The 18,894-nt window shown below is 35.3% G+C and overlaps 1 protein-coding gene across 2 annotated transcripts; it reads right to left on the bottom strand.

Moving 5' to 3' along the window:
• Positions 1 to 1,747: 1,747 nt before the first annotated feature.
• LOC133298046 (uncharacterized) lies at positions 1,748 to 3,781 on the bottom strand. Of its 2 annotated transcripts, none has more exons than XM_061497287.1 (2): positions 3,702 to 3,781; positions 1,748 to 2,713 (listed from the first exon to the last, which is right to left on the bottom strand). In XM_061497287.1, the coding sequence occupies exon 2, from the start codon at positions 2,664 to 2,666 to the stop codon at positions 2,004 to 2,006; it is 663 nt and encodes a 220-aa protein (XP_061353271.1). In that variant the 5' UTR covers positions 2,667 to 2,713; positions 3,702 to 3,781; the 3' UTR covers positions 1,748 to 2,003. The 2 variants fall into 2 exon arrangements, with proteins under 2 accessions (XP_061353271.1, XP_061353273.1); XM_061497289.1 differs by having other exon boundaries at positions 1,748 to 2,674; positions 3,702 to 3,767.
• Between the last annotated feature and the right edge of the window lie 15,113 nt (positions 3,782 to 18,894).

Raw genomic sequence — 18,894 nt, forward strand, 5'->3', positions numbered from 1 at the left:
GAGGGTGAAGAAATTTTTTTGACAAACTTGATTTCTAAAGGGTCAGTATATATAATATGAACGGGGAAGGGTCATTAACCAAACAAGTTTATGTGAAAAATTTAAATTGCTTCATGGGGCTATCAACTTTGTATGTATGAATGAATATGAATAAAATTACAAATTTGGGAGGAACGTCGCATCACATGTCCTCTCTATGCAATGTAAAAGTTTTGAATTTCAATAATACAGCATATTCTGATCAGTGCTGGCAAACACCTGAGCAAGAATTAGTGTTACACCCAAAAAATGTGAAGACATTTCATGAAAATAAAAAACATGAACATCAATGTTGGCTATACCGAGGGGTGTAAATAGGTTGAGTAAGGCTTTGATTTAAATAATTTAGATATATATTTACAAAAAATAATAATTTAGATATATATAAAATATTTTGAACCTAGCTTAACCTATTCATTTTGTGTAGGCTAAATTATAAATATTTGTATTTAAAAATTAAGAGGTTGGCCTATGCCTGTTAATTTGTTTAAGTCTATTAGATTTTCAAGACCTATCAAGAGTTATAAAAAATAATTGAAACAATAGTTTTTATTATATAAAATTATTATTAATAATTTTATTTTATATTATTTAAAAATAAATAATATAATATAAGCTTGCGTGTAGACATAGAGCCTTGTAAAAGAAGACATAATATATATTTTCTAAATAGGTTATTTTAAAGAGTACGAGCCTATTTTATTTTTATAATTTTTTTTTTGAATATTATTTATCAGTTCATCAATTACTTGACCAATTCAATTTGAGCCAGATAAAATCACATGGGAAACAAATGTCTCTATCAAATTTTAATCCAACTGTGTTTCAGAACTCGAACTCTAAACAACTAATTAAGCTAGAATAATCCCTTACCGGTTGCGATCTATATAGGTCACGTAATTTTCTTTTCACAATTATTAGTATTAGATTGAGTTTAATTATAGCCAAATTAGAATGGATGGTTCCGATTAAGAAGACTTATTCTTAACAAAAAATGAATTTTATATATATATATATATATATATATATATATATATATATATATATAAATGTAAGAAACATATCAAGTGAAAGCATACAAAATGATATAAGATTAAAGGGTTAACTTTTTCTATAGTTAATATAAGGGTTTTATTAATCTCATGTTAAAGGAGATAAGTTATCTCATGTTACAGAAATAAACTTGTAAGCTCCACCACCTAAAAAAGAAAAAAAAAGAAGATGATACAGTTATCGAAGGATGTGTAGGAGAGAAATTTATCACATGTAACATAAGAGTAGTTTTTCTCTTAATATAAATAACTTATTTACATTGAATCTAAAATAACATCGTTTTGAGTCAGAAATCAATATATTTTTTAATCAAAGTCTTTTTCATTGTAATTTTTTAATTTTCCAACCCAAAACAATGTTAGTTTGGGAACGTAGATAAATTATCTACATTCACTATAGAAACATTAAAGCCTAATATTAAATTATAAAAATTAACTATCCTCTCCTCTCCTCTCAAGCCCTCACCTAATACACCGCAATGTTCCGCCCCATATTTCATGTATTGCAGGTTTTGAACTCTAGGGAAATTACAAAAAAATGGATTAATAGTTACTGCATTCGAAAAGACCAGAAGATAAGCGAAACAAAGTATAAATTGATTGTCTATTAAACCTTGATGATGATCTGGGCACATTACAAGACAGAAACTAACCAGTATTTCCGTAACAATCAAGCAATAAACATTAATAAATAACTCTACAATAATGTATTAATGTTCATAGGCAAAACTTCACTTCCAAGCGATGCTCTTACATTCATAACTTGATTTTAACTTAACAAATAGCTTAATTGAATCAAATTAAGCAACCACAGTGGCGGGGCTTCCATACAATACTCAAAAAGAAATTACAGAAAAATCTATGGAAACAGAAACAGGAAAAAGTTCCTACAATGCCACGATTAAGAGAGGATCAAAACCTTTCTGCCAATCTAGCAGTAACTGCTCTTAGTTTGGAATATACTTTTCCTGCTGGTGATCCCAGGATTAAGCTACAAAGAGAATCCCTGGCAATCTTAATGTTGGAAAAAGATCCCAATATGTGAATTTTGGTGTCAGCAATCACAATTCTTGTCTTTGTTGCATTCTCTATTGCAAACTTTGTTTTACCACCTTTACCAGATAATCTTCCAATAGCACGGGACAAGTGATCACCTCGAAGTGTTTTAACATCCTTGATCTCAAAGGACTCAACATAGAGCTCATCCAAACGCAGAAGAGCAATGGCATCTATGACATCAAAACCAAGCATGAAAGCATGCACAAAATCAGCACATTTTTGCAGGTTACTAATATCAGGTGTATCACGCCTTGTTTTCAGCTCAACTTTCCGAGCCTTTAAATTCATGCGTATGTCAATCTTCATCTGTTCATATATGGGAGCATAGATATCCATCCAAGCTTTCTTCAGAGGGGTATAACGATGCGGTGGAACAGACACTTTGCGGAACTGAACCTGACCATCAGACATCTCATGAGGTTTCAAAGGCTCAAACTTTGGCTTTGGTGGCAAAAGTTTGAGTTCAGATAGGGTAGCTTCAATTTCCATGGAAGAAGATGCCTCGTTTGACTGCATTGTGCAACCTTTCGAAGAGCACCCCAAAATAAAAGTTGATTTAAAATCTACAGAAATAAACATAAAAATTAAATGTTAATAAGCCAAAACCTACTACTGCATTAATAGGTATGAGAATAGCAGTTCAGCGACAACATTTAAGGGCATATTAAACAAATTTCTGTTAGCAATGTTGGTGATCACTATTACAGAGATTCATAACTTTGAGCCAATACCAGTACTACCTCATATATCTAACAGATTGCAAACCTCAATCAGTTAAATCCTATGCTAATGTATTAAACAATAGACTTCACCTCATTGATAGTTTTTGAAACATTTGCATTTTCTATAGTATTCAGTAATCAAACAAGGGGACTGGAGCCGTTGTTTGATTATAAACAAAATTTATCCTACAAAATAAACCCTTTTGATTCTTTCATCTCTTAAAGTAGGTGTTCAAATTCCTATTCCCCCACATGTAAAAAATTAAATAAAAGAAAAAACCCTATTAAATCTCATATAGTCTCTTAAGTTCAAACACACAGAGATTCAGGGTTCAAAAAGAATCAGTAAGTCAAGGATCAAATAAGATAGAAAATTTTAAGTCAGTCATACTACCATATTGACAAACAATGAAGCTTTTCTCATGTTGCCACAATAACAGATCCAAAAAACAATCGAAAACTGCTCATATTGCCTAAACAGATAAATTAAAACAATCACACAGATTATAAATACGCTCTTTACATCCACAAAACAGAGAAAAAAAGTGATAATTGAAGTCACAAATAACCATACGATCAAACCCCATTTGATTTGTCAAAAAGAAAAAAAATAAAATTTGAAGGAACCCCATGTCGTTCCCTAACTCTCACTTTCACACCCACTGAAAATCTGGTTCTGATTTCAGAAACCAAATTTGAGGTGGGTTTGCCTCGCACAATCTCTTTTGGCCCCAGAACACACTGATTCAAACGATTAGTTCTGAAAAAGTGAGAGAGAAAGAGAGAGAGAGAGAGAGAGACAGAAGAGACAAGACGATGGAACACGTACCTGCGATTGCGAGCAGAATATGGGAGCGGCTCTATGAGAAACAAGGGCAACAACAGAATAGATGGTACGAGGGAGATGTCTAGGGTTTATAGGATGATTTTATTTATTTATTTATTTTTTTGTAATGTTATAGGATGGTTTTAGATAGTAATATTTTTATGTTTCAAATATTACTTATATGTATGGGACGTCATGACGTTATATTTTTATGTGTGGTTGATTTACTTTTGACGCAATAATAATAAGATTAAGATTAATATTTTATATCATAGAAGTTAATTTTATTTTCTACATACAAATAGAAATGTGTTGAACTTATATGAGGCCAGGAAAAATAAATAAAAAAAGTATAGATCTCGTACACTTTTATATACGTGTAGAAATTAAAATTATATCCTAGAAAAACATAAATTCCATCTAAATATATCTAAAATATTTTGATTAAATAAAATTTATCATTTATCTGGAGCAATAAAACTACTGAAGTAAATTATCATCAATTCAGGATTTTATTTGTTAGTATTAATAATTGGGTTTGATTTTTGTCATTTTAAATGACATAAGTTATATCATTTTAGGAGAGAGATAGACACAAAGAATGGAAATATATCATTTTCTACATAGTATATTTCAAAAACTAACTACATACTACAGGTAGTACATGATTTCTGAAGAGAGAAAAAAACTATGTACTACTCGTAGTACATATTTAATTTCTGAAATACACTATATACTACCCGTAATACATAGTGTAACTTGACCAATCTTTAGGAAGGGACACGGAAGACTGTAGCATAATCGGCGGGGTATTTTCAGTGTTTGTGTCATCCATGATTTGAGAAGTTCCTCTCCTACTCACTTCATATAATATTATTACTATCTTTACCCTCTCTCTCTCGAAGAAACTCCAAGAGTTTCTTTAAGACCGCCTTCATCAGGCAGGGAGCATGTCATCGGAGATGACACAGTGGTAGGCTCTGTTACCAAGTGGTTTGGGAGCCTCACAATCCTTAAGAATCCATAGACTAGTCTTCCTTTTACCTAAGCATTTCATGGCAAACCTTTGCCTCTTAGTTTTTTTATCGGAGACTATCATCCATGAGTCCTTAAAGATGAGAGGACCGTAATACTGGATCATTACAGAGTTCACTTTCTGATACACGTGATCCCTTTGCAGGGCAAGTGTAGAGCATACTAACTTTCTTATCCAAAGATTAGCAATTATAGTAACTGTTGGATATATGCTCTTTTGGTCACTAAAGTCCTATTGGGCTTCAGTGAAACTTGAGCCCATGAGGCTTAGGGTTGAGTTATGTCTAAGACCTAAGCGTATATATTCATAGTTTTCTCCTCTTGTGCCTCGGAGGTGATCAGATCATCAGAAACAAACCTAAGAGGCAGACGTTCATCATCTGAACGGTTGCCCACACAACCATCTCATCCTCCTCGAGAGATAGTCTGGAAGATCTGCCACAGTCCAGCTTCAAGGAGGTTGTTCGTGCTGCGGCGCTGAGGTGAGCTGTTCGTGAAGAGGAATCCTACAAGGGAAGATTCTACACGAGACCTGCGCACCGAGAGGTAATTGTGAAACGATGATGATTCGGTAAGCATACCAATGTACTAGGTCCTAAACCGCTTCCGCATAAATCTAAGATTTCCTTCAATTGGTATCAGAGCCTTGGCTGTACATTGGTATGTGAATCTAGTTTCACTATTCATGTAATTAGTTTTGCTTCTTGAAATGTGGCACCTAGGGTTCTAGGATTATGGTATGAATCTAGCATGTGTATTTTATAATTCATTTTCATAAAAGATTAAATTTTAATCGGTAAAAATGCTTTAATCCATGGTTAAGGTCTCTCGTGTATTTCTCGATTTGTAACAAGGAGGCTAATCCCATATGATTAGGTTTCCTCCTTGCTGTTTTTGTTTATTTTTGGAATTTCTGTGTATTTTTCAAATATTTTGTAAAAGTTCAAGATCGAGAAACCGCGAGTAAGATGCGCAGTCAGAACTGTCGGAGACTTTTCGAGGTCTTCCCGATCTCGGAATGAGGCGATCTATATATGGTTGGAAAGAGGACGGAAAGACGAACGCAACGGTGGGTGTCTTACCGCCATCTGAGTTTACACGCGCCTCCACGCGCCTCCACAAGATTCTGAGAGTGGCCGCCACTCTCCGGAAAAGAATGGGAGAGTGAGGGAGCGTCCGGCCACCTTTTTGGGTGATTCCGGCGGCGGTGCACTCGTCTCTACGTGGCGGTCCTTCCCCTGGAGTTTCAGCTTGATTTGACTTCGGGTGACGGCGCGGCAGACCTGACGGCTAGGGTTCCTCTTTCGCGTCCTAGGGTTTCTCGCCAAAGGATTGGGTCTTTGGGCTTTTGGGCCCATGAAACCCTAAAGGGGCTTGAGACAGATACTATGGGCTAGGCGAAAGTTGAATTCCAAAGTTGTATTATTTTATTTTATTTTATTTTATTTTCTTTAAAATAGGAAGGCCATGGATTAAAGTAATTATGATTTATTATTTAATGCTTTTATTGATTGGTATAAATTATATGATAGATAACATGCTTTAATGCGATAACATGCCATATAGAATAGGTGGTGCCATATTGTTGCATAACTTGTATGATTGCATGAGCATAATAGCTATTATGTCTTCAGCGACTAGTATGATAGTTATTATAGGATTATTTTGATTTTAAATCATCCTAAGAAATTAATTAATAATTATTATGATTTTTATTAAAAATCTAGATTAATAATTGAATTAATTAATTTTGGATTATTAACATCAAGACAAATAATCGTTATGGAAATTATTTTGATTTCAAATTATCCTCATAAATGATAATTATTATGATTGTTGCAATCTAGATTAATAATTAAGTCAGCTATTTGGATGATTTAAATCTAGAAAAATAATTAGAGAAAATTTCTTGAGAGAATTCTTTTATTTTGCGAGTAATTTGTAGGGTTTTCTGAAATGGTCATGGAATAACACACGCTGCATACAACATTCATGTATCATGATTGTTTGGAGCACACGCTGACGTAAAGTGACCGGATTTCAGGACCTTAATGCTTTCAAAATTATGTTAAGCTTAGTGCACGTTTATCGGCGCTCTTACTTATATAGTTTTTGAAATCAAACAAAGGATACTCTCAATTAAATAATTCTTGGAAATTAGAAAATGTTGCTTATGTTGAATGGAAGGAGATTTAAATTAAGAGATTAATTCAACCTTCAAGCGCATTATAGGACCATTAATAAAATAATCATGTGAAGTCCCATCGAATAAGCATGATTGGATTTTATTAGATTGGACTTAAATATCTATGGGAGGAGATTTAAATTAAGAAATTAATTTAACCTCCAGGCGCATTGTGGGCCTATCAATAAAATAATCATGTGAGGCCCCATCGGATTAGCATAATTGGATTTTATTGGGCCTTAATAATTTCAAAATTTTAATAAAGTATTGTACGGCCTATCGTCGATAATACTAAGTTATTAAAGATAATTTTGAAATTAAACAATGAATTCGACTGGGCTTATGAAAATTCTCAAACAAAAATGTTGAATGGGTGAAGGTTTTAAAAATTAATTAATTTTAAAACCTGCGGGCTCCATTTGTGGGTTTATTAGTGAAATGGTTATCGCTGAAGCCCCATCGGATAAGGATAATCAGATTTCACTAGATTAAATCTTAATAATTTCAAAATTTTAGTAAAGTATTGTACGGCCCATCGTCGGCAATGCTTAGACACTAAGGATAATTTTGAAATTAAACAATGGTTAATTACGTTCAACTTTGGTAAAATTGTTAACCCTCCCATCGAGGCTCTGGCAATGGCACTGAAGGCCCAAATAACAATTTTGGTTTTTACAAGTGACTTGCCCATCGTAAGCCTTGTAAAGATAAACTGAAGGATTGTTAACAATAAACAAGAGTAGTTATGAGAATCTACTTGCACTTCGTTTGTTTATTGCATTATTTGTTTGTAATCGTGTGCTTTATATGTTTTTCAGAAAATATCTTAGAAATGATTTTGAGTCGAAAACCTCTAGATAGTACCAACTATGAATAAGTGAAATGCAATTTTTTTGATATTGTTCTAAAACATGGAAGCTAAAATTTGTTCTGACAATGCGAGGGCCATAGCAACCTGCAGAGGATGCGTCTTAGGAAACTAAGATGCATTTCTCAGATTAGGAAAGGGAAGATATGGTAGTTCGCTGCTATATTATTGTCAGTCTTTCCAAATACTTGCAGAAGCAAGTGTACATGATTAAGAGTGGAGTAGAAATGCTTCAGACTCTTAATGACATGTTTGCTGCGTCTAGCAGCTCTGCTAGACAGAATGCAGTCGGTGCAGGTTTTGCTAAGAGTCTTGTTAAATCCAAAGGGAAACCCAAGGGTGGTAACAAGAACAAAATGACTTGGTTATCAGTTGTCAAACCAGTTGCTATGAAGAAGCCGCAAGGCAAGTTCTTCAAGTGCAGACTGAAGGGATACTGAAAGAAAAATTTCCCAGAGGTGATGAAAAGAACCAGACATGGACATAGATATTTTAAGCTTGAAAATGGAAACTTGTGTCTGCATTTGCAGTAAGACAAGTTATTTATACGACTATGGTTTTGAGTGACTGTTTATTTGTTCCGGATTTCAAGAGGAATTCAATTTTTGTTAGTTGTTTTGGTTAAAACATGGTTTGACAATGCAATTGATTCCTCAGTTACATTTCGAAGTTCATTTTCGTCTTGTTTTGTTCTGGTACATTGTTTAAATAGTCTTTATTACCTATGTCCTATACCCTTTTTAAATTTGTTATGTTGAATGGAAAGGATGATGAACAAGAACGTTCACCAAAGAAATAAAAGTTTCAAATGAAACATAACTTTGGCCTTTGTGATTGAGTCACATTATCTCAAGTAGAGAATATGTTTTAGTTAAAAGAGAGACTGAAAGTTCAAGAATCTTTTAACTAACAGCTACATGTTAGTCTTATTTGGAAGGTAAAGTGGCCAAGCAATCCTACAAGGGCCAAAAAGGTTTGCGCAACTATTCAACTGGAACTGGTACATACTAATGTATGTGGACCAATTAGCGTTCAGACCAGAAGAGGTGATGAGTACTTCATTATATGAATGTTTACTCTGGATTTGGACAGATGAACCAAGTGCGCCATAAGTCTAAAGCTTTTGGAAATTCCAAGAGGTTTATTCTGAGGCAGAAAAGCATGTAGGTGTTCAAATCAAAAACACTTTGGTCTGACTAAAGTGTTGGCTACCTGTCTGGTAAGTTCAGGTCTTACCTGATTTAAGAGGGGATAGTTTTTGTAACTGTCAACTCTAAGAACGCGTTAGTTGAATGAAGTTGCAGTATGCAAAAATCAAACATTTCTAAACTTGGTGAAGATCATGTTCAGTTATTCATCTTTGTCAATGTTGTTCAAGGGAGATGCCTAAAAGAAGGAAATGTATCTTCTTAACTTGATTCCGTCAAAGTTTGTTGTAAAGACACTTAAAGAATTATGGAAAGGGTGCAAGCCCAGATCAAACCATATTCAGATTTAGGGTGCTACGACACACGTCCTACAACAGCAGTCAAATGAGATGGAATCTTGTATGGAAGAGTGCATATCTTTTGGCTACCCTAAGAGAACTAGGGATGATTTCTTATTTAGTTTTAAGGACAAGATAATCTAAGTGAGCACTTACATGATTTTCTTAAAGGAGGACTAGATAAGAAATTATAAGCTCTTAAGTTAGGTTATTCTTGATGAGATTTATCTCAGATCAAGAATTTCCAGAATCTCTAGAAGCTTCATCCACTGTTCCCTTGATTGTTCAAGAGGGGATATATATATCTCTAAGTGAACAAACAAGAGAACCATGATTGGAAATTCAACATGATAATATATAAGTGAAACTAGTAGAAATATTAGTATCACATGTAAAGGAACAATATCAAGGATAATCGGATCCTCAAGAAATTGAAGATCCATCATTTGGCCCACTATTTGTTTTACCTATAAATACACAAGGTCTAGTACAGTACATTCGTAGTGGGAGAGAACCTTGTTAACTCTCAAGTTGTTTCTTGTTGAGTGACATTGATCCTACTAGTTACGATAATGCACTAGAAGATGTTGTTGATCAAGTGTTGCTCAGGCTATGAACAATGAGATGAAATACTTGTATTTCAACTCCGTTCGGTCCTAGTAAAGACACCAAGAAGGGTAAAACCCACAAGGTGCATGTGGACATAAAAGGCAAAGAGAGGATGGACAGAAAGGTGAAAACCTTCAAAGCTAGCTTGGAGGCATTTTTTGCCAGACGCCATGCTTGAGTCTATCCAGATTCTCTTAATTGCTATAAGTCTCAATTATGAGATTTCATTTTGGGAGTTGGATGTCAGGATATCTACATACAACAACCAAAAGGGTTTATAGCAAATGAGCAGGAACACACGGTATGCAAGTTGTGAAAGTCTATTTCATAGACTTAAGCAAGCATCCAGGTCTTGAAACATCATTTTTGATCAGGTTATCAAAATTTTGATTTTGAGAGAACCTTGATGAATGATGTGTATTTGTATGTAAAGGATCCAACGGAAGACAGTAGTTTTTTCTGGTACTTTATGTAGATGATATGCTCCTTATTGGAAACAACGTGGAGGTAATATCAAGCATAAAGAGTTGGCTAAGTTAGTGTTTTGGTATGGAAGTACTGGGGAAGCCAATTATATTCTTGGTATAAAACTCTTATGAGGCCGGAAGAATAAGTTGTTGGCATCACCTCAGGCTACTTACATTGATAAAACTCTTGCCAAAATTCAACATGAGAATTCTAAGAGAAGAATTATAATTCTCAGATGTGGAATTCATCTTCCTAAGGAGTAACCAAAGACTTCTAAGAAGAAAGAATGCATGAGTAGGATATCTTATGCTTTGGCAAAGGTAGACTCATGCATATCATGTTGGGCATTAAACCAGACATCTGTCACGCAGTGGGAGTAGAGAGATAGTACCATTTTGAACCTAGAGGAATACTAGATTATTGTTAAGCATGTACTCAAGTATCTTTGGAGAACGAGAGATTATATGCTGGTATATTCTAGTGGGAGTCTTGAAAAGCTGAGTTTTCAAAAATTTAGTTATTTCAAGTGGATATTGACTCAAGAAAATCAACCTCGAGCTATGAGTTTTTCACTAAACTCAGATAGCATTAGAGGTGGATCTTGCAGACCCAGTTACTAAGAGTTTGCCTGAACTTGTGTTCGAGAGGCATGTTACTTCTTTGGGTCTTAGGAGGATCCCAGACTTGCATTAAGCAAGTGGGAGTTATTGGTTTCATTGTGCTCTTGGAGTAAGACGATGAAACAATAAAATAATTTTCTGAATTTCATAAATAAGGCTTTATTTATTTATTTTGCGCACTATTTACAAACATAAAGGTCCGGATCAAATTGTGGAGTATATGATCATATGGATACGTTCATGGAGGACATGATCATAGGATCTCACAATTGATGAATGAAGTCACAGCCATTAAATAAAGTTGGGCACTTCATTCAGGCTGCAATATTTTATGAAGTGATTTTGTCCGAATCATTGTAAAATATTGGTGTGAATTAACATTCACATGGAAAGGATCAAGGAGAGATTTGATTAAGGTTGTTTTTCTGTCATAAGGTATCAAATCTCCAGTTAACTATAGTTATGTGATTGCTCTTAATCCTGAGTTTATTATAAATAGGTAATCAAATAGTTTTCATTCTTTGATTTACCAACGGGTGAGGTCCGATCTTTTGACGGCCAATAACTCGGTGTTTTGGGAGTGAGATTATTTGATTATCAGTATTTATGAGATAAACAACAAGGAATTTATAGGAAATGTCCCCTTGATATATTTCGGTACTTGGATATTAAAGACACTGGCCAGTGCATGTAATCCATTAGAGAAATTATCAAAGTCAAGGGAATAAATAATTGATTGGGTTACAGAAAACTAATCAATGAATTATAGACATTCTATAAAGGGGCAATGCATATTAATGTTATAAAGGTCATTAATCTTGGAGTTCACGTTCGGGCTTTTAGTGGAGTAGCACCGAATTAGATAATCTTGTAAAGATTATCAGGAGCCTTGATCAATGACAAATGGTAGGTCCCCAGGCTAGCTCGAGACAAGGGATGAGGTATATTATCAGATGATGATAGCTTATGGGCTACATGGTCTTGGGTTTACGAACTCAAGTTTGTATCTTAAAGAGCAAGTGGGAGATTGTTGGATATATGCTCTTTTGGTCACTAAAGTCCTATTGGGCTTCAGTGAAACTTGAGCCCATGAGGCTTAGGGTTGAGTTATGTCTAAGACCTAAGCGTATATATTCATAGTTTTCTCCTCTTGTGCCTCGGAGGTGATCAGATCATCAGAAACAAACCTAAGAGGCAGACGTTCATCATCTGAACGGTTGCCCACACAACCATCTCATCCTCCTCGAGAGATAGTCTGGAAGATCTGCCACAGTCCAGCTTCAAGGAGGTTGTTCGTGCTGCGGCGCTGAGGTGAGCTGTTCGTGAAGAGGAATCCTACAAGGGAAGATTCTACACGAGACCTGCGCACCGAGAGGTAATTGTGAAACGATGATGATTCGATAAGCATACCAATGTACTAGGTCCTAAACCGCTTCCGCATAAATCTAAGATTTCCTTCAGTAACAACATTATACTAAGCTTTCGGAGAGAAGTGAGAACTTTTATTAACTCATGAGGGAAATAACAAACTAGTTTATTTCTTGCAAACTTGTTTTGCCTCATACAGACACTGGAACTTCCTTATATAGGCAAGGAAGAGATAACAACGACAAACACAATAATTATACAATAGACACATCATCAGACATGATGATACAAACGACAAATAACTTTTCAGAAATATGAATTATTGGGCACATACTTTATTTTACAACCATACACGTGTCCATGACTTTAATCATTGTCGGTGGTGCTGGTACTGATGGATAAATTCAGAGCTTTTCTTTCTCCTGAGCGGACATCACCATAAATATCTTTCCACCATGGCTTGTTGGATTTGGCTTTTTCTTCAATTATTTCTGCCATGATATCAGCATTTGGATCTTGAGAAACTTGCCAGATCATATTGTCTTCAGGAGCTTTGATTTCTGTGATTGGATCAAAAACCAATTGAATCTGCATTGGATCTGGGCCTTGTGATGAGCTTGGGCCTTATGACGAGCTTGGATGGAACGATTGATACCTAAGAACTTCAAAGCCATTTAGTTCTTTGACATGTTTTAGTAGAGAGGTCTTAGAATAGGGATCTAATGGATAATCATTGAACTATCCCCATAGATACGCAATATTCTGAGACCATATAAGTCCATCTGGCCTTTGCCAATATGGCCTGCGAATGATAAAAATGACAGTAATCTTTGAAATCTCTCTTCTTGTTTTACCTTTTTGTTCCTTGGATAGAATGATCTTGTGTAGTTCCTTTCTCCACCATGGCAAAAGGGAGTACCATTCTAACAAGGTCCATAAAAAATAATCTGAACTGTCAGGCTCTATGAGAATTTCATAAGTTCTTTGCACCTTAAGCGCAAGAAGGACTGAGTAATGGATTGTGAGACACCATATGCACCAAAGAGTCTTTTAGGTTATGTCAAAACCAACATTACAAAAAACTTCTAGTACCTGCAAATAAGGAATTTCTGGACGACAGGTTGAAGGTGTAACATTTTTTGTTATCATTGTCTCATGGAGATAGTAGAAATAATAATCTTTGGAAATTTTTTGGATTTTGTCCACTAAGATGGGTTTTTCTAATTCAGGAGGATAGTCTCTTTTATGCTTAGCTGTTTTGGGTAAAGGTTCATGCATGAGTATCAGGGGAAAAAAGACACTGGATATATTTGAGATGATCTGGATAGGAAATCTAGGTCTGGATAGAAAATCAGGGATGCTGTTGAGGTTTCTTTTTATATGTTTCACAATAAAATTATACCTCGAAAACCAATCTTTTAGTTTGAGGATTTGAGGATATAGTGGTGAGTTATCCATTTGAACTTCAAAATTATGACCGCGGAGATGGAAATCAAATTTCTTGATTCCTTTTTTAACTGCCAATGCTTCTTTGTAAGTGGTATGATAATGTTTTTCAGCATCTGTAAATTGGCCACTGGCATGTCTGCAATAATAATTTTTGTCATAAACTTCTTCTATAAGGATAGCTCCCCAAAAATGGTCACTTGCATTTGTTTGAAGAATTCTTTTGCTAGTATTAGGAATCTTCAAAGCTAGTGGACTCTGAGCAATCTTCTTCAGTTCTTTGATTGCTTTGGTCTGTTCTGAACTCCAAGGGGAGGATTTTTCTTTAGAAGCTTAGAAAGAAGATTGGTATATTTGGCTGCATGAGGAATGAAATATCTAACATATTAACAATTCTTAAGAATTGTTGAATCTGTTTAACAGTGAGATTTTCATCTGAAAAATTTATGAGTCCTTCTGCAAGGTGTGGTTGTGGTTGATATATTCGTTTGGAAAAATGCATTCCTAGGAAATCAACTTCAGTTTGAGCAATATGGATATTCTTTTCAGCAAGCATAATTCCATATCGGTTATCTATTTCTGCAAATTGGTTGAGCAGTTTTGTGTGTGTTTCTATGTCTTTTGAAAAAGAAAAATATCATCAATATAAATGAGAATGTATCCAAGATTTGATCAAAGATTCTTGTCATTGCTTTCTGAAAAAGTGAAGGAGAAACTTTGAGACCGAATGGGAGAACTCTCCATTGGTACTGCACATTTGGAATGCAGAATGCAGTTTTGTATTTGTCATCAGGATCTAATCCAAGTTGCCAAAAACCTGATTTCAAATCAAACTTGGAGAAGATATAAGCATCTTTGAAGAGGATTGGAAGCATATCAACCTTTGGAATGAGAAACTTATCATCTTGCAGAAAATGATTCAGAGGCTAATAATCAATCATCAATATTTTCTTGCCTCTAATTTTTTATGATCTTTTTTCCACATAAAAAGCTTGACAAGCCCACTGGGATTTAGTAGGTTCTATCAATCCCTGCTTCAGGAGTTCTTGGCATTATTGCCTTGCCAATTGAAGGTCTGAAAGAGACATTCCTGGATGAGTTGCTTTGGTAGGATTGATATCTTCATTGAGCTTGAAAGGAAGTTCAATGACAAAATCTTCATTTTTTCATAGGGGATTAGGATGCGAGAATCCTCTATGGTTGTCTGCACATAAAGGCTTGAGTTTTTCTTTGATGTACTCAAGTTCAGGAGGAGCTTCAAAAAGCGCATATAATCTTAAGGTCTCCGAATAAGATTTGAAATCTCTTTTAAATCTTATTCCTTGAGGAAGGATTTAAAGTCTGTGAGCTTTGGTATAGACATCCGTTCTTATCAGAATATCTTTGTTGGGCATAGGAGTCCCAATAACATTGGTCCAGACAGTGCATTCAAGGAAAAACCTTATCCTTATAGGTTGCTTAGTAACTAGGTAGGTTATGAAAATCTTTCCATCAGCTGCTACAAAGTAAGTTGTCTCTTTCTTCCATGCTTCTGGAGGTAAGATCTTGGGATCCATCATCGATCTTTGAGCACCAGTATCCATGTATGTAATCACCTTTTTTGGATGACTGAATTTAGATGATAAGATGTGAACTTCTACACTAGGCTTTGGTATGACTGGGCTGAGATAGAAAACTTCATTTATAGCAAAGACTGGAACATCATTATCAGAAATTTCTGAATCAAAAGAGGGGTTTTGGAGTGCGAAGACAGTGTCTTCATTTCCAGTGCTTTGTTCAGAATAAAACGATTCTGCATCACCATCATCAAGGTTCAAAGCAGTTATCGTCTTTACTGCTTTATCAGATTTGTTAGGGAAATTTTTTGTATAAGAACCTTTCTTCTTGCAAATGAAACACTTTTTCCCTTTGTTCTTTCCAAGAAACTTTTTCTTCTTGAAGAATTTGTATTGCTTCTGGGATTTATTACTCTTCTTCTTCTGGTTGAATTTTTTGAAATGAGTCTTCTTCTTTGTTCTGCAATCACAGCTATTGCCATCTTTATATTTTATCTCGAGATAAGACTTTTTACAGGCTTGAGTATACTTTGATCTCTATTTCATCAAATCAGTCATGCACTTATGCTGCTTACAAAGCTTATCTACTGCTTCTAAAGTCAGCTGGTGAATCTGACCTATAGTAAGGGCCGTGAAATCTTTCCCTTGAGCAATGGCCATTCGGTTCAATTCAGGTTGAATTTCTTTAGGGAGAGAAGCTAGGTATTCTTTAAGCTTGGATCATTGTATCCATTCAGCAAGTAGAATCTCTGCATTATTCTTTTGAAATGTATTTCTAGATCTTTAATCTTCAAAGAGCAACACTTCATCTCAAAGAATTCTTGCCTGTATTTTTTGTCTATGATGTCCCCATCTCCAATGAATTCTTGATGGATAACTCTTAACATTCCAGAGGTTGTACCAACATTATGGAGTTGGTCTTATCGGATACTTCTCAAGTTATGATACCATTCCTTGAGCGAACCAATCATTCTTGACCAGAATTTCTCCATTACTTTGTAAGGATCAGAATCAACAGGTAAGAGTTTAGTATCAATCCATGACCCAAATTCTAAAATTCCTTTTCTCCTTAGGTATGGAGAAATATCATCAAGTGTGAATCAAGGTCTTGCAGCAGTTGTCTTCTTACTATGACTTCTGCTAGTAACATCTCCTGACTCAGATTCAGGGGAAAATATGACTCAACTCTGGATTCAGCAGTTCTGGCCATCAGTATGCCAGTAATATCAACATATTATGCTTTAGAGAGATAAGAAGAATCTAGCACTTCATCAGATTGTTCTTCTCTAGAGGTTCCAGAAGTAGTTTCAGAAAGATTCTAGTGATCTGAATCTAATTCAAGAGCTCCTTTAGAAGATGTCTCAGAGGAATTAGAACTCTGGGTGTTTGACGAAAATTCAGTTAACTCAGATGATTAGTATTCATCTGTGTCATGTGGTTCAGTCTGGATTATGGTTAATTGGTCTTTAAGATCTGCAGTCTCAAAAATTCTTTTTGAAGAGTTGAGATTTTCTACATGGTCTGTAGAGTTTGAGGATAAAGAAGGGGTTGTCTCCATTCTAGTTCTAGATTAGTGTCTTCTAGAAGTAGAAGGTTATTTTCCTCTCTCTACTTTCTTTGCGAGTTCTTTGATCATAGGGTTAGCTGCTTGAAAAAGTCCAAGGTCTTGGAGGATGTGGATTAGTCCAGAATTCTGGTGATTTTTGGAAAGGAGAATAATAATTTGGCATGAGAGGTGACAAAAAGGGATAATAGTTTTCTACTGGTTCTTGCTTTTGCTGAGATCTGATATTCTGTTCAATGATTCTTTCAAGATCATGAATCTCTGCCTTTAACCTTCTTATCTCTCTATCTCTCATATTGGCTTCTGGAGTAAAGCCTAGCTTTCTGACTTCTTCTTCAAGCTGAGCAATTTGCTTCATGTTCTTCTCATAGTGCTTTCTCATTTTTTTTAGAGATGTTGCAAACGATCTTAAATAGTATCCATCTGGTTGTAAATCTTTTCAACTTTGGAATCAAGTTTCCTCATAATAGAGTTCTGAGCTTGAGCATTCTCTGTTTGCCAATTGAGTACTTCTTCAGCTTGACTTAATTGCTTTAATTTCCTATATGGAAGGACTTCTCCTTGGGTGATTAAAGCTTTGGTGGTGATTTTAGTGGTTGGGTTGGTGTGTCTCTCTAAAGGAGGAAAATCACTTTGTGAGAACATTATACAGGGTATTGGTTGAGTAATTGGTAAGGATTCAGGCTGGCATCTTGAGATGGTATCTTTTGGTGACCAGGTCAAGAGTTCAGGGTTATTCGATGGAGGAAGTAATCCTTCTTCTCTAAGGATTTCTAAACCTCTCTTATAAATCCAAAGAGGTCCAGGTTTCTTCTGTGTGCTAAGACCTACTTATGGACCATTATCTGGTCAGATCTTCTTTGAGCTGGAGGAGGTGGTTTGCAACGCCTTCGACTTCTTGTATTTTTTCTTCTTCCTGTTCTTCCTCTTCATTTGAAGTATCTCCAGTGTGCATCCAACAATCACACTCGGGATCACACATATTAGGATTTGTATCCCATATAAAATGACCGTTAATGCGATCAGTAAAGATAAGGGATCCATCCGGCATTATCCCATAGAATGGGATTTGATCTTCAGTGTAGCATGGAGATATCATCATAGATTGAAAGATAGGAAGGGTAGAACTGCTGGCTACTACATCAGGCTTCTTAAAGATTTTTCTTACGGTTCCATCAACAGATCTTCTAAAACTTGCTTCATGAGACTTGATAGGCTTGCTGGCTTTATGAATCTTCTCATAATTAGTCAGCCATTCTAAAGGAATTAATTCTGTAAATTCTTCACGAGATATTTTTCTCGGAATCTGGATGATTGAAGATGTATCTTCTTGATTTTTGGCTATGACAAACAAAGCATCGCTTTGGCTGTTAGGCAGCTTTGGAAGATCTACAACATGATCTTGGAGTCTATACATCATCTGATGGTGAAGGGTTGCAACATATGTATCAAAGACTTAATAAGCTCCTGTGAGCTGGATTTGTACTTTGAGCTTTTTTTGTAAAGTTTTATCTTTTAGACTGACATTATAATTTGGGAAGATGATTAACACTACACTTCCTGTATGAAGTGTTGTCAGGATAATGCCAATGATAACATTTTCATAATAGATGAAGCTAGAGTCTAGCAAAGCAATACGAGTTGTGATTGGAAGACCTTTCCTTCCATGAAGTGAAAGGATTAGTCTGGTTGCACCAAAATGAAGTGCAGTATAGCCTTCTTGCTTCCAGTGATTGATAAATTCAGTAGGAATCTCCAGATTTACATATTGTTCTTGTGAAGTGGCTTGTAGTTCACACTGATCTATTCGGGAAGACTGGACATATTCTTTCATAGTCGGTCTCCTGGTGGAGATCAACATGGTGATACTCTTAAACACAGATCTTTGTCTCTTAAAAATATTATAAGGGCAGAGCAATGGTGATACTGTTTCAAGGATCTTTGCATCTTCAGGGACATAAGAGTATTCTATGAGATTTTCTATTTTTGAG

This window comes from Gastrolobium bilobum, unplaced genomic scaffold (assembly GCF_033153095.1).
Source record: "Gastrolobium bilobum isolate Gb01-03AN ecotype WA unplaced genomic scaffold, APGP_CSIRO_Gbil_v1 utg7520, whole genome shotgun sequence".
Taxonomy (NCBI): Eukaryota; Viridiplantae; Streptophyta; class Magnoliopsida; order Fabales; family Fabaceae; genus Gastrolobium; species Gastrolobium bilobum.